Source organism: Larimichthys crocea, chromosome VIII (assembly GCF_000972845.2).
Source record: "Larimichthys crocea isolate SSNF chromosome VIII, L_crocea_2.0, whole genome shotgun sequence".
In the NCBI taxonomy this organism is placed as follows: Eukaryota; Metazoa; Chordata; class Actinopteri; family Sciaenidae; genus Larimichthys; species Larimichthys crocea.
In genome coordinates, this window is record NC_040018.1 from 6,317,659 (window position 1) to 6,337,794 (window position 20,136).

General features: G+C 41.8%; 1 protein-coding gene across 1 annotated transcript in view; it reads right to left on the reverse strand.

Moving 5' to 3' along the window:
• slc6a5 (solute carrier family 6 member 5) overlaps nt 1-18,575 on the reverse strand; it is a 23,175-nt gene extending 4,600 nt beyond the window's left edge. The window contains 17 exon segments of the mRNA XM_027281059.1: nt 3,451-3,618; nt 5,532-5,632; nt 7,261-7,360; nt 7,704-7,835; nt 10,221-10,333; nt 10,490-10,614; nt 11,334-11,437; nt 11,536-11,670; nt 12,715-12,847; nt 13,515-13,665; nt 15,019-15,192; nt 15,341-15,472; nt 16,010-16,024; nt 16,027-16,050; nt 16,053-16,099; nt 16,101-16,153; nt 17,747-18,575. Of these exon segments, the coding sequence (XP_027136860.1) occupies nt 3,451-3,618; nt 5,532-5,632; nt 7,261-7,360; nt 7,704-7,835; nt 10,221-10,333; nt 10,490-10,614; nt 11,334-11,437; nt 11,536-11,670; nt 12,715-12,847; nt 13,515-13,665; nt 15,019-15,192; nt 15,341-15,472; nt 16,010-16,024; nt 16,027-16,050; nt 16,053-16,099; nt 16,101-16,153; nt 17,747-18,229 (2,190 nt within the window). The 5' untranslated portion in view covers nt 18,230-18,575.
• Between the last annotated feature and the right edge of the window lie 1,561 nt (nt 18,576-20,136).

The window sequence follows — 20,136 nt, forward strand, 5'->3', positions numbered from 1 at the left end:
ATGTGCTTTTTTACCCAAAAGACTTCTTTCTTCTGTGAAGCTTCACTAACTGCAACACAACACATTGTATACAGCAGTGGTCTTCAACCAGGGGTGCATGACCCCTAGGGGGTCCACAGAGGTACTGCAGGGGGCCGTCAATTTTTGCCATAATAATGACAATGACAATTTTCACCAAAATAATGGTGATGAATCAGTGGACATGTCCAAAGACGCACAGCTCTTGGCATTTAATAACCAATAACAATTATGCATGAACTTTTTATCACTCATAAACAGATATAGGCCATTAACCCAGCATATAAATAGGTTAATAAGGTGGAATAAAAGTTGTAAAAGTAAAAAAAATTGTTATTACAGGCCAGGCTTAATAAAATGAATTACACATGGGGGTCTCTGTCTGTTTGTTTTCTCATCCAAGGCGTCCTTGGGCTGAAAAAGGTTAAAGATCCCTGTCTAGGCTTAAATGAAAGGTGGTTGTTTTTATCACAGAAAACACAAGCGTGGGAGAAATTGGCTGAACACAAATATGTGATCAGGACCCACAACCCTAATATCCTATGGCACAGCACTACAGGGCTCCAGACACACCAACCAAGACCCATCAAGTCTTTCCAAAACATTCAAGGGGTGGCGATAGATGCAAATATCTCCTTCAGAGGAGATTATTTACACTTCCTTTCCGGCCTCAACAAAGAAATTGACTTCTTCTAACCCGTCTTATAACCTTCTTTTTCCCCCGATTATGAAGTGCAGGTTTACTGCATTGATATCCGTTGCCGTGCTAACTGCGTGATTCCATAACAGTTTTCTTCGGCATATGTAAGTTTATCAAACCCTTAATTCTGTGTATTTTGATTTGCGAAATTACAAGCTTGAACATCTGTTTTTACAAGTACTATTGTGGTTGATGAATGAATGACATTTTCGCATTGTAGGTTGCTATGAGGGAGTTTTTATTGTGTAAGGCTGAGTGGCACGTGGGGCAGTGGTTCAAACGCCAGCTGGGCTTTTCGTGTGGAGTTTGTGTGTGTTCTCTCCAGATACTCCAGCATCCTCCACAGTCCCAAAGACATGAAGGTCAATAGATTATTTTCACGTAGGTGGTGAATGTGAGCGGGAATAGTTGTTTAACGCGTTGAACTGGCAACTTGTCTAGGGTGAGCCCGCCTCTCGCCAATGTCAGCTGTGATAGGCTCCATTCCCTCACGACCATGATAAGGATAAGCAGTTATGAAGAAATGGATAGATGGATTTGTTTTGCATGTGGTCTTTTAAGGTGACAGAACCAGACACCAGGTAACCTCATGACAACTTGACGAGGAGGAATCTTTGAGTGGATAAACACGTTGATTTATCCATGGTTGATAAGGATGGTGGGTCCCGAAGCCAGACCAGTTGAGAACCACTGGTTTTTTTGATGCCTCTAAAAAAAAAACAACCTCAAATTTAAAAAATGCAAAGAAACCAATATGTGCTTTTTTACCCAAAAGACTTCTTTCTTCTGTGAAGCTTCACTAACTGCAACACAACACATTGTATACAGCAGTGGTCTTCAACCAGGGGTGCATGACCCCTAGGGGGTCCACAGAGGTACTGCAGGGGGCCGTCAATTTTTGCCATAATAATGACAATGACAATTTTCACCAAAATAATGGTGATGAATCAGTGGACATGTCCAAAGACGCACAGCTCTTGGCATTTAATAACCAATAACAATTATGCATGAACTTTTTATCACTCATAAACAGATATAGGCCATTAACCCAGCATATAAATAGGTTAATAAGGTGAAATAAAAGTTGTAAAAGTAAAAATAAATGTTATTACAGGCCAGGCTTAATAAAATGAATTACACATGGGGGTCTCTGTTCTGTTTGTTTCTCATCCAAGGCATCCTTGGGCTGAAAAAGGTTAAAGATCCCTGGTCTATAGGCTTAAATGATAATGTGGTTGTTTTTATCACAGAAAACACAAGCTGTGGGAGAAATTGGCTGAACACAAATATGTGATCAGGACCCACAACCCTAATTATCCTATGGCACAGCACTACAGGGCTCCAGACCACACCAACCAAGACCCATCAAGGTCTTTCCAAAACATTCAAGGGGTGGCGATAGATGCAAATATCTCCTTCAGAGTGAGATTATTTACACTTCCTTTCTCGGCCTCAACAAAGAAATTGACTTCTTCTAACCCGTCTTATAACCTTCTTTTTCCCCCGATTATGAGATGCAGGTTTACTGCATTGATTTGCCGTGCTATACTGTGTGATTCCATAACAGTTTTCTTCAGCATATGTAAATTATCATAACCCCTTAATTCTGTGTATTTTGATTTGCGAAATTACAAGCTTGAACATCTGTTTTTACAAGTACTATTGTGGTTGATGAATGAATGACATTTTCGCATTGTAGGTTGCTATGAGGGAGTTTTTATTTGTGTAAGGCTGAGTGGCACGGTGGGGCAGCGGTTCAAACGCCAGCTGGGGCTTTTCCGTGTGGAGTTTGTGTGTGTTCTCTCCAGATACTCCAGCATCCTCCCACAGTCCAAAGACATGAAGGTCAATAGATTAATTTCACGTAGGTGGTGAATGTGAGCGTGAATAGTTGTTTAACGCGTTGAACTGGCAACTTGTCTAGGGTGAGTCCCGCCTCTCGCCTAATGTCAGCTGTGATAGGCTCCATTCCCTCACGACCATGATAAGGATAAGCAGTTATGAAGAAAATGGATAGATGGATTTGTTTTGTATGTGGTCTTTTAAGGTGACGGAACCAAGACACCAGGTAACCTCATGACCACTTGACGAGGAGGAATCTTTGAGTGGATAAACGCGTTGATTTATCCATGGTTGAATAAAGAATTGTTGGTATTTTGTCAACACCATTGACTTCCATGCACTTCCACTGACACTTGGATGGACAGCCTGACCTTATCCTTAGAGAACCTGATTCTTGACTTTAACCATCAACAACAGCAGTGTGGAACCCCCTATTTTATGCACAGAAAGTTATTGGGCTGTCCCTTTTCCTTGTAAAACATCATCGAAAAATGGTGTTAGAAGTTGTTTTGCAGCAATCTTACCCTAATGTACAAGTGGGAAGTATGATAATTATGCATTTATTACAGTCAAGGAAAGAAAAGAAGATGATCTGTGATCGAGGCTGCTGTCAGGATCGCTGAGAGAACAGAGACGTTAGGAGAGAAAACTATGATCATCATCATCCATTAATCTGAGTATTTAAAAGGGACCTGCTGGACTCCCAGAAAAATGTCCAAATTAATACCCAGCCAGCAGCCCGCCTCTCTCTGCTAATGAGCAAAGGATGAGACTATTGATTTCTCCGACAGCCTGTTTGTTTGTGTGTGTGTGTGTGTGTGTGTGTGCAAAGCAGACAAAAACAAAACATACGTGACGATGTCTGATCACGGATTTGTCTCCATTATTACCTCGATTATGGTGCCGGGAGCGAGGTACATCTTAATGACGAACATGATGGGTATCCAGATAACGGAGCAGATCACCATGAGCCAGCCCATAACCATGGACCAGGTGGGGTAGGTGTAGTCCTCGTAGGTCATCACCTTCCACTGGTACAGGCTCAGTCCAAGGATGCCCTGCACAGAGCAGGGAATCACGGAAACGTATGTTAAATGAAATGCCTCGAGCGGCGTCCATGAGCAAGTGACTTCAGCTTCCAGTGGCGCTACATTCATGACTAAATGTTTTGCCTTTCAGATGCAAAATTTTGTAAGAATAAAAAGAAATGTGACCCAAATTTATATTTTTAGACCACTGTAGCCTGATGTTGCTCAACTGTGTAATGCTTTTCTGCACTAAATGAGGACTGTACAGTAGATTTCTTCCCAATTAACTGCACTGAACCTGGGACTAGTAGCTAAATCTGTGTCCACTGTTCCATGTAAAGAAGAGGATGGATGACAGCGAAAATGAGAGCTTGCCTTTTTTACTTTACGAGCATGAAACGATTCTACCTCCTATCTACAGCAAATTTGGATTAGAACAAGACAAAGAAATGGAAAATAAACAGAAAAAATAGAAGCCGGACAGAAATAGATTAGCCTGGGGTTGTGCATCAATGAGCTCCCCAAGGAAATCTGATCTCCCTCGAGAGCAGGAGGATGACCCGTCGGGCCCCGACTGCTGCTCCATTTGTCATCGTCACCTCTCCTTTGGAGCTACAGTGGCTTCCATTACAATTACTAACATTAATTCTGGCCAGTGTCCAACAATGACACGCTGGTAAACACCGTGCAATGGAATTTACAGCTCCTGCCAGACGGCACATAACAAATAAATGGCTATGTTACAGGAAATAAAGCCAGCTACACTCAACAAAAATATAAACCCTTTCGTTTGCTACCATTTGCTTCCTCGTATCTTAAAGTAAACGATCTAGGACTTCTTCTGTGCACAGAAAAGGTTTATTTCCCTCAAATGTTGTTCACAGGTTTGTCAAAATGTGTTTATGAGCAGTTCTCCCAACCATCGTCCATCCATCAAGATGTCGATTAAACAGCACGACACAGGTGTGCCTTGGACCAGTCACAATAAAAGGCAACTAAAAAAAAAAAGACATTTATTAGGCACTGAACTATGGCTATTTTACAGATATCAAGTTTTTTAACCCACAGAAAGCCAATGTCCTCCATCATAGAAAACGAAGTACAGTGGAAGGATCATTCAAACTCCATCTAGCCAAAGTTTGCCGACATACACACGATGTCACAGATATATGGCAGCATACACAGTAAACAGTGAACAGAACCGTTTTCATCAAATTCTTACTGCAGTATATGAAGTGTTTGTGTTGTGAAACTTGCCGTGACAACTTCTAAGTGGCCAATTCTGTTGCCATTCAGTTGACCTGTGTTTGAATGATGTCTTTGCGAGCACGTGGTACACGCCTACTCCTGTCCTCTCTTCAAAGAGTGCTGCATAGATGATTTTGCAGGTGTTTTTCCGAGAAAATGCACCACAGCTCATGGAATTGTTGACTTCTGATTTGCAATGAGACGCAACAATACTCACAACCTACTCTGCCTGTGATTGGCTCACCCTGATATTCAAAAAAAGGCAATGAGTCCCAAACAAACCAGTCCAAGGCACATCTATGTCATAGTCATGTTGTTTAATCAGTGTCTTGTATGCCAAAATCCTTTTGTGTGCGTCGAAATCTTAGATCTCTGACTCTAACTCATAAAAAATGGGAGCAAAAACAGCGTTCTATTTATTTTTTTTGTCGAGTGTATTTGGCTATTAAAATTCTGAAAAACACAAACCACTTGAGACTTGGTGACATGACAGGAATTAGAAGGAAGAAATAATTTTTCGATTTCATTGTAACAGGAGCAATTTCTCCCTTGTTACTTTCCAACTGCAAATCAATGAACTTGAAAGGCGGCGACGGAAATGGAAACATCTTAAGCTGTACATGTCAATGTGTGTGTGTGTGGGAGAGAGAGAGAGAGACAGACAGAGAGAATGAGATGAGCCAAAACAAATATACCGTCAGAATGGTTGGAGTCACAAAGGCCCAGCAGATTCTCCAGAATCGGTTTGGCTGGAAACCAATCATCATTTCAATGTCCTCGCAAAACCTCTGCAGACCTGCGAGAGGAGGGAAGAGAAAAAAAAAACAAAGAAAAGAGGAGAAATAAAATAAAAGAACAGAAATGGGAGAAAGAGGAGACACACAGTGTGACCGGGGTTTAATAAGGTCTGTTAAAAACAGAAAATTCAATCCATCCTCATGTGTGTGTGTGTGTGTGTGAGAGAGAGAGAGGGCATCGGTTTTCTGTCCTCCCCGGGAAAAAGCGAGGGAGCAGATGGCTTCATTCCTCCGCCTTTATTGATGGGTAACAGTGAGTGACATGAAGAGGCAGAGTCACACAATCATTTCAATATGTCACCTGTACTGATGCTCTGACAAACTGGAGGAGAGACGTTTGGGTTGCTCCTTGGTAACAACCTCCTGACACACACCTGAGCTCTCTGCCTCTGTGTGTGTGTGTGTGTGTGTGTGTGTGTGTGTGTGTGACTTATGTATCGCAACAGAGACACCTAGTGGTCAAAGCTTGAATAACACGTAGACAGCAAAGACGGTGAAGAGAGGATTACTGACCAACATGAGGAATTCCTGGATGTTACAAGTCGATACAGTTTAGGTGTTTAAAATATTTTTGTGTTGAAGCTGTAGCTAATTTAATGAGCTCTTAAGATATGATACTCTTTACAACCCAGAAGTCGAGAATTCAGTGTTCCAGATTCCAGATTAATAGAAGAGTCTCGTCGTGAGACACTAAAACTGTCAGCTAAAACAGAGACGGAAATTAGAGTAATTCAGTTCAGCAAATTGTTAAAGGGTCATCCCACATGTCCAAGGTAGTTCATTACTCATGTTTAGTACTAAGCAGCCTGTAAAGGTAGATCTGTAACGTCTTCTGTGGCTCTGGAGGAGCAAATTACTCCTGGGACTACTGGGATTTCTCAGTTTTGGGCTTGGAGATCACACATTTTTAACAGATAGTCTGCATCACAAAGTGGTGCTGTGGCACTTGAAGGACACGTTGATTTACCAGGCATCGATAGTCTAACAAAATATGTTATCGAGATACAAACGGGAGGTGTAGGATCCAGCGGTTTTGGAGTCTGATCCACACGAGGGACTAAAAGTGAGAACGTGTAAAAACTTGATGCCTTCCCATTACTTATCATTGAAATAAAGAATTTATCTTCAAAGCAGGGAGGTTTTCTTCTTGCTGTGTTCAGGGACATCAGCAGTGGTGTAATAAAGGTTGTGATATCTGTGATGAGCAGAAAATAGAGTCTAAGGCCGGAGATTACTATCAATTTGGTATGAAAGTGATCACTGGAGTAGGAAGGTATGTGACTTTGAGATTTGACACCATCAGATCAAACTTTTCCATTGTCTCAAAAGCAAATAGCCACAGTTACATAGATATGAATGATTATTCCTATAGCCACGATGACTCTCTGACCTTTCGTCTAGTGCCACCGTCAGGCCAACATCTCCATTTGTGAAGATAGATTAGAAACTAAGCGGTAGACGTGATGTATGATCAGGGGTTTAAAAAAAAGGCTGGAGTCATCCTCAGGAGTCCTCCGAGAACAAAATGTCTCCATGTTCTTTGTTACTAACAGTGCCCTCTAGTGGCCACTAGCAGGACTTCAGACTTTCAAAGGTCATGGAATAAAACAGGATCAGTCTTACTCACCGTAAAGGTAGGAAATCCCCACCAGCTCAAAGATAGCAATGATAACCAAAGAGTAGGAGGCTGCAAACGTGTCCACCAGCTGCAGCATGAACATCCCACTCTGTCACAAACACACACAAACACAACGTTTTTTTCCACGGTCATTGGTCTTTAACTTTCACACAAACTTGTACCGGATCATAAGAAATGAAATGTATGAATCCTACTTGGATTTTGCCCTTTGAAGCTGTCTGGAGGGGATTTTTAATAAAACTCAGCTTTTCTTGTTCCACTCACTGAGCCTGTCCTCTGAAGGCCGGGACTTCACTTTACATGCAGAAATCTGTCGGCTTATTCAAAGAAAGAGTCGCGGGGGTGCTGGGAGAATGCCAAAGTGCCCCCGCTGGGGGATGCATCAGTGTGTACACATATATAGATGTATGTTTTATGTCTCCGTGTCGTACCTCTGTGATCATGGGAAATCCGAGGATGAAGAAGCTGGCGCAGCAGACCAGGGTGAACAGCGGTTTGTGTTTCCTCAAGTATTTGGGGAACTCGTCTGACACGGAGGTTACGATGGTCTCGATGGTGGCGAACTGGAATAGAGATGAGTGAGAGGGAGATATGAGAAAATGTAAAGAGAGGGAAGAGACGAGGGAATAAGGGAGGAAAAATACCTTTTTTTTTCATGTATGATGGAAGACATCTAATCAAGGCATTGCCAGAAACATACCATGGCTTTAATTAAAGTAACATGTACAGTACATGTAAGGCTTCAGGGTTGAAAACACATCCCAGCAGACCCTGATTGGCTGCCACATTAATGAAAACTGTCCAATCAGGCCAAAGTCAGCAAGTTTACCTCATTTGAATCAGAACTCAGAATTCGGCATCAAGTTTTGTTCTTGTTCGTCTTCGATTCATCCAACAAACACATTTTTTACTTTAATTTATTTCCACCACAAATGAAGAACATTATCGTCTTCCCAAGCATTCATAAACAAATCAGTATGAAGGATTTAAATCAGACCTGATATGTGGAGCATGTCTGGAGATTAGCAAATGTAACATGATGGTAAAAAAAAGGAACCCAGAGAGCCGCTGTGGATGAATATACAAACAGGCAGCGTGAGTGGAAGGTTGTGTTAATGTGTTGTGTGTGCGGATCGTAGAAACACTATGGCGCACTCCTCCACTCCTCTCCTTCCTCCTGAGCTCCCAAAACTAATTTCCCGTCAACATCCCAAGCCTATTACCGCCAAGCTGCTTTCTACAACAAAGCCACCGGCCCCTTCCCCTCAGAGTCGACGCCACTGCCAAGCCGAAGTAACATCATCATTTACTGTTACTGTTGACTTGTGTCTTAATGCGCCACTGTGCCCTCTGCTCCTCTTCTCAGCTCAGAAGCATCGCCGTGCACTTGAAGGAGTTAGTGCTTTAGTTGCAATTGTTTGCCCAGGATTGTAACAGGAGGTGCTCTGGACTTTGAGAACATCCCGGAGACTGGAGTGTTTGTTCACTGAGGTTGCATTGGGAATGAATCAGCGTAGTGGTGCATGGAAAGGTTAAAGCTGCATTTTGGCAAATGTATTAGCTACAAACGATCTGTGTTTGTGACCTTGTGAATGTACTCTTATATTAGCTACAATTTGGTGTCCACCAACTCCTGAGTGAAATCTCATTAGCTGCTAAATGCGTTGTGCTATATTCATTAGTTAATTGCTAACTTTGTCTGTTTACTGTTTGGCAGCTGTAAGAGCTTTTTTTCCCACCATAAATAAAACCTGCATCTGCTGAAAACAAGGTTGATTAGAGCTGTGTGTGTGTGTTTGTGGTTGTTTTCTCATAATTATGAACAAAACCTTTCACATTACACATGCTCGTTTGATGCATTCGTTAGTATAAAAATATATTAGCGCAGTGGAGGGTTCAAGAGGGTGGTGAGATCATTTCCAGGGGTTGCCAAATGGTTGCGGAGGACAACATAAAATAACATATTTTGTCAGAAAGCTCCACACCAACCTGGTTATTGTGAGGGGTCGTAACGCGAAAAAGGTTGGGAACCGGTGCGAATTCAAAGTGTATAAAATGATATATGTGATGGAGAGTAGACAACATTGTGGAAGAATAATTGTCTGGTGGGTAATATTTAACTCATGTTAAAGCATGAAAAGGGTGTGACGGTGTAAATTGTGATGTTCTCTGTCTCTCACCTATAATTTTTCTGCATATTTAATTTCAGGAGTTTTAATAAGAATCCTGCTAATGGCTTCTTGAGTGTGCCAATAATGTATATATATATATATATATATATATATATATATATATATATATATATTGCCTGTTATGTCTTCAAATACTATCTTTTGGAACCACCCTACTTCAATGTAATGTACTGTAATTGTACTTAAAGTCAGATTTACGTCAGTGTTGTTGTTCCAAAACTTTACGGTCAACTTAATTTCACTCACTCCAATCACACAGACTCCCCTCGGTGAAAGTACCCAGAGAGCTCGAGCACTTCAGCTGAAATCAGTCACAGTGGGTGGTGTGTATGGGCAATTATGTTAATTGGGTCAATGTGCATGCAGCATTTATACATAGCCGGATGGTGCTACCAGAAGTTCAGTGTTTACTTTGGAACAAACTAAAGTTCGGAGACTCTCATACATGACTCTCATGCTGACATAAAGACTGTTGGTGCTGTGAAACTTAAAGACTTCACCAACAGAAGCGCAGACTCACATTTGTATGTATTCAAGACTGATCTTAACCCTCATACAACAAATATATATCCTTTGACCTCTGTGAAAGAGGTTGTGCACAATGATTTACCAACTCAGCAGCTTGATCGAGCTTTTTAGCCTCTTTTAGCCAACTGTTTTGGTTTTTTCACTTGATCGTGCTCGACTCCTCGGCTGTTTCTAGCAACAACAAAAAAACAGTAACACACAAAAACACATTAAAGGAGCAGTGGTTACCATGGTATCCAGACCAAGAGTCAGGAGCATGAGGAAGAAGATTATCGCCCAGAAAGGAGACAGGGGAAGTCTGGTCAGAGCCTCTGGATACACCACGAACGCTATGCCTGGACCTAACACACACACACACACACACACACACATAAATGAGAATGCACACACACACCATCTCCACAGCAGATAAAAACAGATGAACTTGCTCAGGAGTGTTTCAGTGAGCAGCGCCGGCCTAACTGCTGCTGCTGCCTGCTGCCGGTCTGGTGTCTTACCTTCATCTGCCACCTTCTCTATGGGCACTTTCAACTCATGTGCCATGAAACCAATGACCGAGAAGATGACAAACCCGGCAAATATACTGGTGGCACTGTTAGTACATGTCACAATAATAGTGTCCCTGCAGGGGAGAAGGAGAGGAAAGAGAGAAACAGAGGCTGAATGAGCAAATAATGCTTAGAGCAGTATTCAAAATATGCCACATATAACATAATATAGAATATGATGCTCTTTGATTTCATACAGGACATCAGTGGCATGTGTGCACACAGATAAGAGGTGCAATGGCGCCATCTGGTGGCAGAAATACATACTGGCTGCAGATAGAGGGCTCTAAAAGTGTTTTATATTGTAACGTCTCTCCTTTATTTTGTCCAGATGCATCATATGGGTTTGATTTTATATTGATGGGGCTGTTGCATGAAGCACGTGCATGTATAATATTTGAATTGGTGCTTTATCGAAGGTGTTTCTGTAGCGGAACACATTTTATATGATAAATACTAAAAATATTAAGACGTGTAAAACATGTCGAATCAGAAAGACGTTATGCAGGACAGGTAAGGTTGTTGGATTTTACACAAAGCTCGACTACAAGCCCTCCTTAAAGTTAAAGATTATTATACAAAAATCTAATTTCATGTTTCACGTTTCCAGTAAAAAATCTGATACAAAAGTGAGAGTGTGATTTTGAATGTACTTGATGTGAGAAAAACGAAAGAAACACTGAACCGCTGGCTGCAAAGAGTGTCATTTATTATTGACATTTCTACCAGACATACAGAAACAGTGTCATGTGTCTGTGCTGCCAAAAGCATAGTTTACCTTTTGTGTGTTTACCTGTAGCAGTTATTGTGGAACTTATTGTAGGAAGAGAGAGTGATGAGGCCTCCCCAAGCAGCCGACAGAGAGAAGAAGATCTGAGTGGCTGCGTCTTTCCACACCTGACGGGGGAGGAAGAGAGGGAGAGGCTTGGGTAAAAGAGCTGGAAGACGACAGACAGACTGCACGGCGGTGGAATTTAACTGACGGCATCAGGCACCTTTGCATCATTCAGTTTCTCCCACTTTGGTGTGATAAAGTAAAGGATGCCGTCAAAGGCACCGGGGAGGGTCACTCCTCTGATCAGCAGGATGACCAGCACCACATAGGGGAATGTGGCTGTGAAATAAACCACCTGAGGAGAGAGGAGACGAGATGAGGAGAGATGAGAGGAGAGAAAACACAAAATGTGTGATAACTGAAGATGATGCACGGTTATGTAAGAGCAACACTTCTTTAGTCTGTTTACTCATTCTTATCTTTAGTTTTTGTTTCTCCCTCTCTGCAGGATATGACATGTTCAGTTTACTATTTTTTGCACAGTCTTTTACGGCCATTACGGCATCAAACCTAGATTTAATCCAGCTACATAAATTGAAAGTTGGGTTTCTTAGGCACTGTGTTTTTGAGGTCAGCTGATTCAAACAAACAAGAATCAGATTTCTTGTATCTTTCTTTTTATATAAATCATGATTCCAAAGTAAACATGAGGTGCCAGAAAGTTCTCGTCAAATTAAATCAATGAAACACGTGATAATGCATGAAAATTTAAATTTTGTTACCACAGTGTATGTCACATCTGTGTCCACCAGAGGGCAACATCCTACAAGAATTCATCTCAAAGTTCTGGTTCAAACAGTACCATATAACATCTTTACTTCTGCATGGTGTGTCTCCTCAGTCATGGGAGAGGAATAGATTTTCAAACATCCAGTTCTGAGTAATTTAATCATGTGCTTGAAGTTTGAATCATATCCAGAAATGCTCTGGTTAGATGCTGTTGGTAATCTAAGGGAAGAACCCCTGCCCAGAGATTTTAAACCAAAAGTTCAAGTTCCTTCATTGAACAGTTGAGTTTATCAAATCTGAACCCAGAAACAAACACACTGATTTGATCTGAGTGTTATTGAATTTATTAAGAAGAGTGATAAATACCTTCATATATTATGTTTAAGAATAAAAACTCAAAGTTTGACTTTCAAAGAAATACAATTAAACATGTTTTACTGATTGACTTCATATAGAAATCGTTTTTTTAGATTTAAACATGAGTTCACTTCTCATAAATGACACATTTCATCACTAAGAGGTCAAAAGCAGGTAAGGATGGACAGTACATTGGCCAAAACAGTAGAAGAGATCAGAGGACCGACTCTCCGGAGTGTCCTTGTTGTGTTACCTTTCCTGATGACTTGATTCCTTTGGCTAAAGAGGCGTAAACGATCAACCAAGCCAGGAGCAGACAGCCTGCCAGAGGCCAGCGGATGTCTCCTGGATATTCAATTCCTTTAGAGATGTGCAACACGTTGTACCTGCGGGTGTGATTCGAACAGCAAAACTCAGCCTGACACATAATGCAGTGTGGATCAAATACAAATCTGTGCACGGAGAAGTCATTTATTGAGTCCTGCAGGTCTACATTTCACTGATGAGAAAGTCTGCTACATTATTTCAACCTGCTTCTCATATTTCTTGATTTATTTAAAGATAGTTTCCTTATTCAAGAGACAGCTACTCATTCACTGACTGTAGCTGAAGCAGTTATTTGGACTACAGTTGTAGTTGTACCAGCAATCCTTTCAGGGAAATAGCAGATTTTACATTTGTTTCTAGAAAAAGAAGATTTTTAGGACATTTTTACACGACATCGCCAGACGAAAGTGATGTGAAACTAGTTTGGGTCATTTTCTGTCAGTTTCAAAGATTTGGTGATCATCTTCTGGACGGAGGAAAACGTGTCCATGGTCTTGATAGAAGATCACTAAATCTTGGTTCTGTGAAACCTTTTCAAAACCAACTGGACAAATTTAAAACAAGATTAAAAATAGGACGACCTAAAGTGACCAAGTCTGAAACTTTTGAAGGCCGTAGAAAGCCAAACATGTGCACGAGAACAGATTTCATCTTCCAGAAAACTGAAAACTGAACCTGTACACCAAACTGTACGTGTCTATGTATAAATTCCAAAGCTGCACTCACTTGAAGTACTCCTCACTGGGGCTGACGTAGGTCTTGTTGCCGTCCACAGTCATGTTTATCAGTTTCGTCAGGTTTCCCACAGCGTTTGCGGACAGACAGAACGTGGAGTTCTTGATGGAGGTGATGTTTCTGTCCCGCAGGATGCACGTGTCTGTTCCAATCAGAAACCAACACACATCAACTGGGGAGAGACTGGCAGAGTGCTGCTGCTGCTGCAGCTGGTGGTGCTGGTGGTGCTGTGGGACAGCGCTTTACTGTCCGCTCAGGTTTTCACACACTTAAAGTAAAGTGGGAGCGAGTGGATGGATCTGAGATGGAGGGAGGTGGACTGACAAGAGACCGCAGTGTGGATCCTCAGTGAGAAATGTTAGATTTTTTTAATATATATATTGCCAGATATGATTACACTGAATATGTGCCTCATTTCAGAGAGCTTGGGAAGGGAAAGATAAGAAGTCTTTCTTTTTATCTGCGCAGTTTTGCAGACAAAATAGATTTTTAGGCCTTTTGTGGACGCTTTTTAATGCAATACAACACATAATACAGACAACTCTCTGCAGATTGTCAGTCACAAAATTTGGTGGGGAAAAACACTCAAAAACTGCCACATCAAAAACATCTCTTTGTCCAAGCTTCTGTATCAAATCATAAACAGACATTTATATGATTTTGTCCACCCACGTGCAAACATATAATGTGAACATATCAGGTCACATAATTCCTCTAATATTTAATCCTTTATGACTCATGTGAAGTTTTTTTTTTTTTTTTTAAAAACACAACATTTCTCCTTTATCTGTGATTTTCTGCGGGGACAGAGTGAGAGAGTGGTCGAGGGACCACAGCAGTGAACGGGGCTTGCAGTTGGTGTGACGGGCCTGCAGGGGTCAGTCTCGGGCTCACTGCAGCACTGCAGCAGCTCAGCCGGTTACAGTAAATTTGTCAAGCAAGCAGTTTTTTGTGCTGAATTCACACATTGGCAAAAAAAAAAAAAAAAAAGGCAAAATATTACACGAGACGAACGGGATTTCGATATTTATTCGACGCAGATCGACGTCAGACACCTGCGTGACCTCTGCCACGCACAATCCATCTACAGTTTGACTAAAACGCACACTGTTTGCGGGTTTTAAGGGATTATAAATGATATAATCTGACCTAATCGCACAGAATAAGAATGGAAAATGTGTGTTTTTTGTTTTTTTTTATCACACTGAGGCCTCCCTGACACATCACAGGCCTGTGACATTAAAAGTGGATCATGGGAGCTGAAGTGAAGAGCTGAGAAATTAAAGTGAAAACACCGCAGAGATCACAGGTCAGGATTCATTATACTGCAGGACACCTCAGCTGAGGGAGTCATGACGCATTGCGCATTGTGGAGAGGGAGAGAGAGAGAGAGAGAGAGAGAGAGAGAGAGAGAGAGAGGGGTGATTTTGGTGTGTGTGTGTGTGTGTGTGTGTGTGTGTGTGTGTGTGTAAGTGTGTGAAGGTGTGTGTCTTACCTAACAGCAGCATGTCTTTGTCCTTACATTCCACCGTGTTCCACTCATTCCTACAGTTAGCCCATGGCAGTGAGCCCTTCAACGAAGCGAACAGGTAGTACAGTGTCCAGCACATAATAATATTATAGTATATGGCTATCAAGACAGATATTATCAACATGGCAATCCCGCAACCTAAAATAAATAAATGAGACGAAATATATAAATTACTCTTAAGAAAAGTAGAGGACTCGTGATGAGAAGACATTTTTTTTTATTTTTGAATTGTTTGCTTTCTTTCTTTTTTTTTTTTTTGTAGCATTACTTGTTAGTGGCAGTTTACCTTGCAGAGCTGGGATGCATTTCCACACTGACACGGGGCCCTGGCTGGCAAACTGACCCAGGGACACCTCCAGGAGAAAGATTGGGATCCCAGCAATGCCCAACATTGTCAGGTAGGGGATCAAAAAAGCTCCTGCAGAGGGGAAAGAAAAGAGGACGCTACAGAGAGTGACAGGAAAAGTTCAGGAAAAATAAAGAAAGATATGGGAATAAAGATATGTGTGCACGTGTCTGCGTCTCACGTGCTGATATTTAAACAACACGCAGTGTGGATCATTATTATTATTTGAAATACTTCCAGCAAAGCAGAACAAATTACTGTAATAAAAATAATAATAATCATAATAATAATAATAATAATAATATAATAATATATGTAAAGACTTATTATTATTTTAGTGCATTTCTCCATTTTTGTGTCTTTTTTTCTTTTCTTTTTTTTGTATGACAATAATCAAAAAATTCTCGCCTTTTTAAAACATATTTTTTTGTATTTTTCAGCACAGGATTTTCACCTGCTTAATTGAAGGCCTACAGAGACACAAAATACATAATAATAATAATAAATAATAATTAAATCCCATTCTTTTTCATTTTTGGAGCGTCTTTTTGTTTTTTCTCGTTTATTTCTGTTTGGTGAAATTTTCAAGCTTTCACCCAGAACTCTTACCTCCCACATTTTGGAGGCGAGATAAGGAAACCTCCACACTTCCCCAGTCCCACCGCATAGCCAACCATGGACAGAATAAAATCCAGTTTTGGACCAGTTTCCTCTGGCTTTATTCTCCTCTCCACCATCGTCATCATCGTCAGTCTAAGAGGATCAAAAAAATAAAATAAATAAAATAATAATAATAATAATATAATAATAATATAATAATAAATAATATCATTCTCTGACTAGTTACACCAAATGCAAGCATATATAAAAAAATAAAAGAAGCGCTGAGTCTGGGCCTGATTTAATAACATTATTAATATGAACGAGTCAACACATTTTTTTAGAGAAGCGGATTTCACGATCATGAAGAAACTTCAGACTTACTAAAAACAAATGAATCCTATCAGACAATTCAAATGTCATTAAATCTGTATTACTGGATGGATTTTCATGTCAGATTCGTTCCGCTGACTTCAAACTCATCTTCACACTCACAGGCTCGTTACCGCCGCTTGAAATCACAAATCTTAAATATCAGATGCAACATAATAATAATAATAATAAAATAAATCTATAATAAAAAATAAATAAAAAAAAGATGGCAGCTTCAAACAAAATGCATAATTACCGCTGCACCGACAGGATCTGAACAAATTCCTAAAAAGAAAGTGCATGAATAGCCTAGCAGATACCTAAACACCGCCATGCATGGAATGTGTGTGTGTGTGTGTGTGTGTGTATCTGTGTGTGAGGGGTAGTGGTGGTGGGGGTTTCCCTCGCGGGGATTGGAAACAATCCGCAGTCTCATGTAATACAGTGCTGCCTATCAGCCGGATAACACCTGGGCTTCTGGGCCATACCAAGTGAGTGTGTGTGTGTGTGTGTGTGTGTGTGTGTGTGTGTGTGTGCTGCTGCTGGAAGCAGGGAACACCGAAAAATACCGCGAGATTTAATTCAAGTTATCATTAATCACACACAGACACAAAAAAGAAAATCCAGCAACACACACACACACACACACACAGGCCTGAAACCAGTTTATATCATCAAATTAAAGACTAACAGTTTGATTCATCTGCACTGGCTGATCAGTTCATAATTCATATCGCTGCTTTATCAATAATAACATGATTTTTTTTGCTGACATAAGCAGGTTTGAAAGTTTGGATCGGATTGGTGCAGAGGGATCACAGGGCATGCACGCTGCGCAGAGCAGGGACGCCAAATAGCTTCATGGATCCACCCAGAGCACATCTACAAGACTTCAGCCTTCATAATTCATAAGCAACATTTTACCCAACAGTCTGTGCTGGATATAAAATAAAAAACCACGCGATGGGAGCTTGATGCAACTGTGGAGAAAAGAACCAAATCACTTTTTAAATAAGAATTCTCCAAACATCCTGACGGTGATAGCTCCACGTTATGGCCTCATAATAACTGCTCATTTTTAGACTATTATCTGACTCACAACACCACACAGCCGCTGATTCAGCTCAACACTTTTTACGCACAAACACAAAAAAATCACATTTTTACCAGCTGAGCATCGCAGACTCTCTCCTCACACATCAGCAGCACTCATCTACCAAACACACACACACACACACACACCACACACACACACACACACACCCTGTTTAGAGGCAGCAGGTTAATCCAGTCAGTTTTCATCCACACCGCCACCTGCCCTCCAGCCTCCGCTCCAGCTCTCCGTTAAGGAAACGGTTCATTTAGCTGACTTACCCCCGTCACGGTGCCGGGCTGAACAGACGTGTTCCCATCTGTTCCCAGTATGATGGTGGTCTGGCTCATAGCCGTCCAGTTGCCCGCGGTGTTGTTCTGCTCCGCGGTGGCCCGGAGCGGGTCGCCGTACTGAGCCGCCCCCCCGCGGGCCGAACCGGTGGAATCCTTCCTGAAGGCCGAGTTGACGGCCACGGATCCGGGAACAGCCGGTGGGGGGTTTTTAAACGTCCCATACGCTTTATTGCTGTCCAATTCTCCCGGTTTATTTTCCGTGAGACAAAAAGTTTTGCTCTCGTTGCACGGAGGAGGCGGCTGAGGCGCCGGGTGATGGTGAGGGGCGGGCGCCGGGCACGCAGCAGTGTTGTCCGGTTTGTTTGTTGTAAGTCCCGCAGCTCCGTCGGGCTGCTGCGTCGGGATGTAGCCGGTAGGAGCGCTGGGCGGCTGTTTGGCCATGTCTCTCTGGTCAGAGAAATCCTGGAACATGAGTGAGAGATCAGCAAGACAAAAGGAAGGACAGGAGGCGTGAGGCGGTGAGGCTGCTGCAGCCCATCTCTGCTCTGGCTCTGGCTCTAAACACGCTCAATTCTCCTTTCTGCAACGTTTTCCTGCAGCATGTTGTTGCTGTGGCTGCTCTATAGTTTCAGCTCACAGACTACCGGGTGTGTTGGTGTGTGTGTGTGTGTGTGTGTGTGTGTTGGAGGGAGGGGGGTCGCTGCTTTGCTTCTCCAGTTCTCGCTTTCTGCGAGATTCTTTAATTTTACGCCCCATTTCCCCCTCATGTCATTCAGCCACACACATCCACTGATTTTTATGGGCAATAGACAAGCTGCTGCGGGTCTCTCGGTAGCTCCGCTCTCCCCCCCCTCGGGCAGGCATGCAAGATCACCGGCGTTACAGCAGTGAGCGGACCCGGGGTGACGGAATTACAAATGACTCCCTGAAATTTAGCTTTGAGGGGGGAGAGAAGGAGGCGGGAGAGCAACCGAAAAACCTTCTGTTTCTAAAAAAAAAAAATTATAATAATAATAGGTTGGGTGTGAGTTTATTAAAAAAAAAACTGTTGATTGATTAATGATTAGTTGTGTTGTTAATTAGTGACCAAAATAATAGCAGTTGGTTCAAATCGCTGGTTTACACTGAAAAAATATGAAAAGTGAAACTTTTTCTATTTAAACTTTTAAAAAATCAGAACCTAGAGTCTGTTAAAGTGACAAGAACTGGCGGAATGAAGTGGGAAAAAGTTTGAAACGTGGAGCTGCAGCTGCTTTTCAGCACCACGGAGAGCACCATGAAGCTCAACGCGCCAAACTGCGTTTAAAAAAAAAAAAAGTGAGAAATTGTTTAAAATTCAGATAAAAAAAACATCTCAGAAAGAATTCACGGAGACAAATGAAACTGCAGGTGGAAGAAATAAAGTACAGACAGTCTTTTCAGACACTTACCATTTGTGTTTGTTTTGCAGATCTCTGCTGGCAGGGTTGGAAAACAGCTGGAAAAAGACGAGGAAGGAGACTGGACTGGAAGCGGACCGGTTGTTGCCGCGCAAAAGCACCAAGTGCAAAGCTTTTCTACAGCTCCGTGGGAAAAAGAGCGGAGTTTGCGTCAGTGCAGAGCAAGGTGCCCTTCGCGTGACATTTTCTTGATAATAGGAGTTTGATAAATCATTGGCCTTGGATTCTCGGATTTTTAAAGGGACAACCGAGAGCCAAGACGACGACAAGAGAGAGAGAGGAGGGGGAGCGCGTGTTGTGCGTGCGTGAGTTGTGTGCGATCTTGGTTACGCAAGGTGCATGCGTGAAGCTCTGGATGGACTCTGTTTTTTTAAAAAGCTGATTAATACACTCGTCTCCAGGGATGTGCTTACGCACATGCACACACACACACATGGACGCACACACGGCTCGTTTGGGACAAAAATTTCCAGGCTGTTACTGGAGAAGATCTACATCAGAGTGCTGAGTCGGGTTTCTGTGGCACAGTTACAACTGCAATGGACACACACATGGGGAAGATCCATTTGCAGTCCACATGATTGTTGGATTTAACTTTGCTCCTTTCAGTTATCAACATTTAGGCCTGAAAGCAGTTACTTCTAAAGTGTTTATTTGATTTGTTATAAACGTGTATTCTCTATAAACATGATCATAAATAGAAACATCATTTATTTCATAATTTTCAGAAGTTGTAAAAGTTGACGCGTTGCTAAAAACGGTCTGAACTATAAATAGTTTTTTCCACTTGACGGGTTTTACGCACGAGCTCCAGGCTCTGCTTGCGTCACCGATAGGATCATTGATCAAGTTTAAGAAGGGGGGAAAAAAGTGGGCGAGGTCTTTATGAAGCTACTCATTTGTTAAAGTCTTACGCAAGAAGGAGGCCTCGTTTTTTTT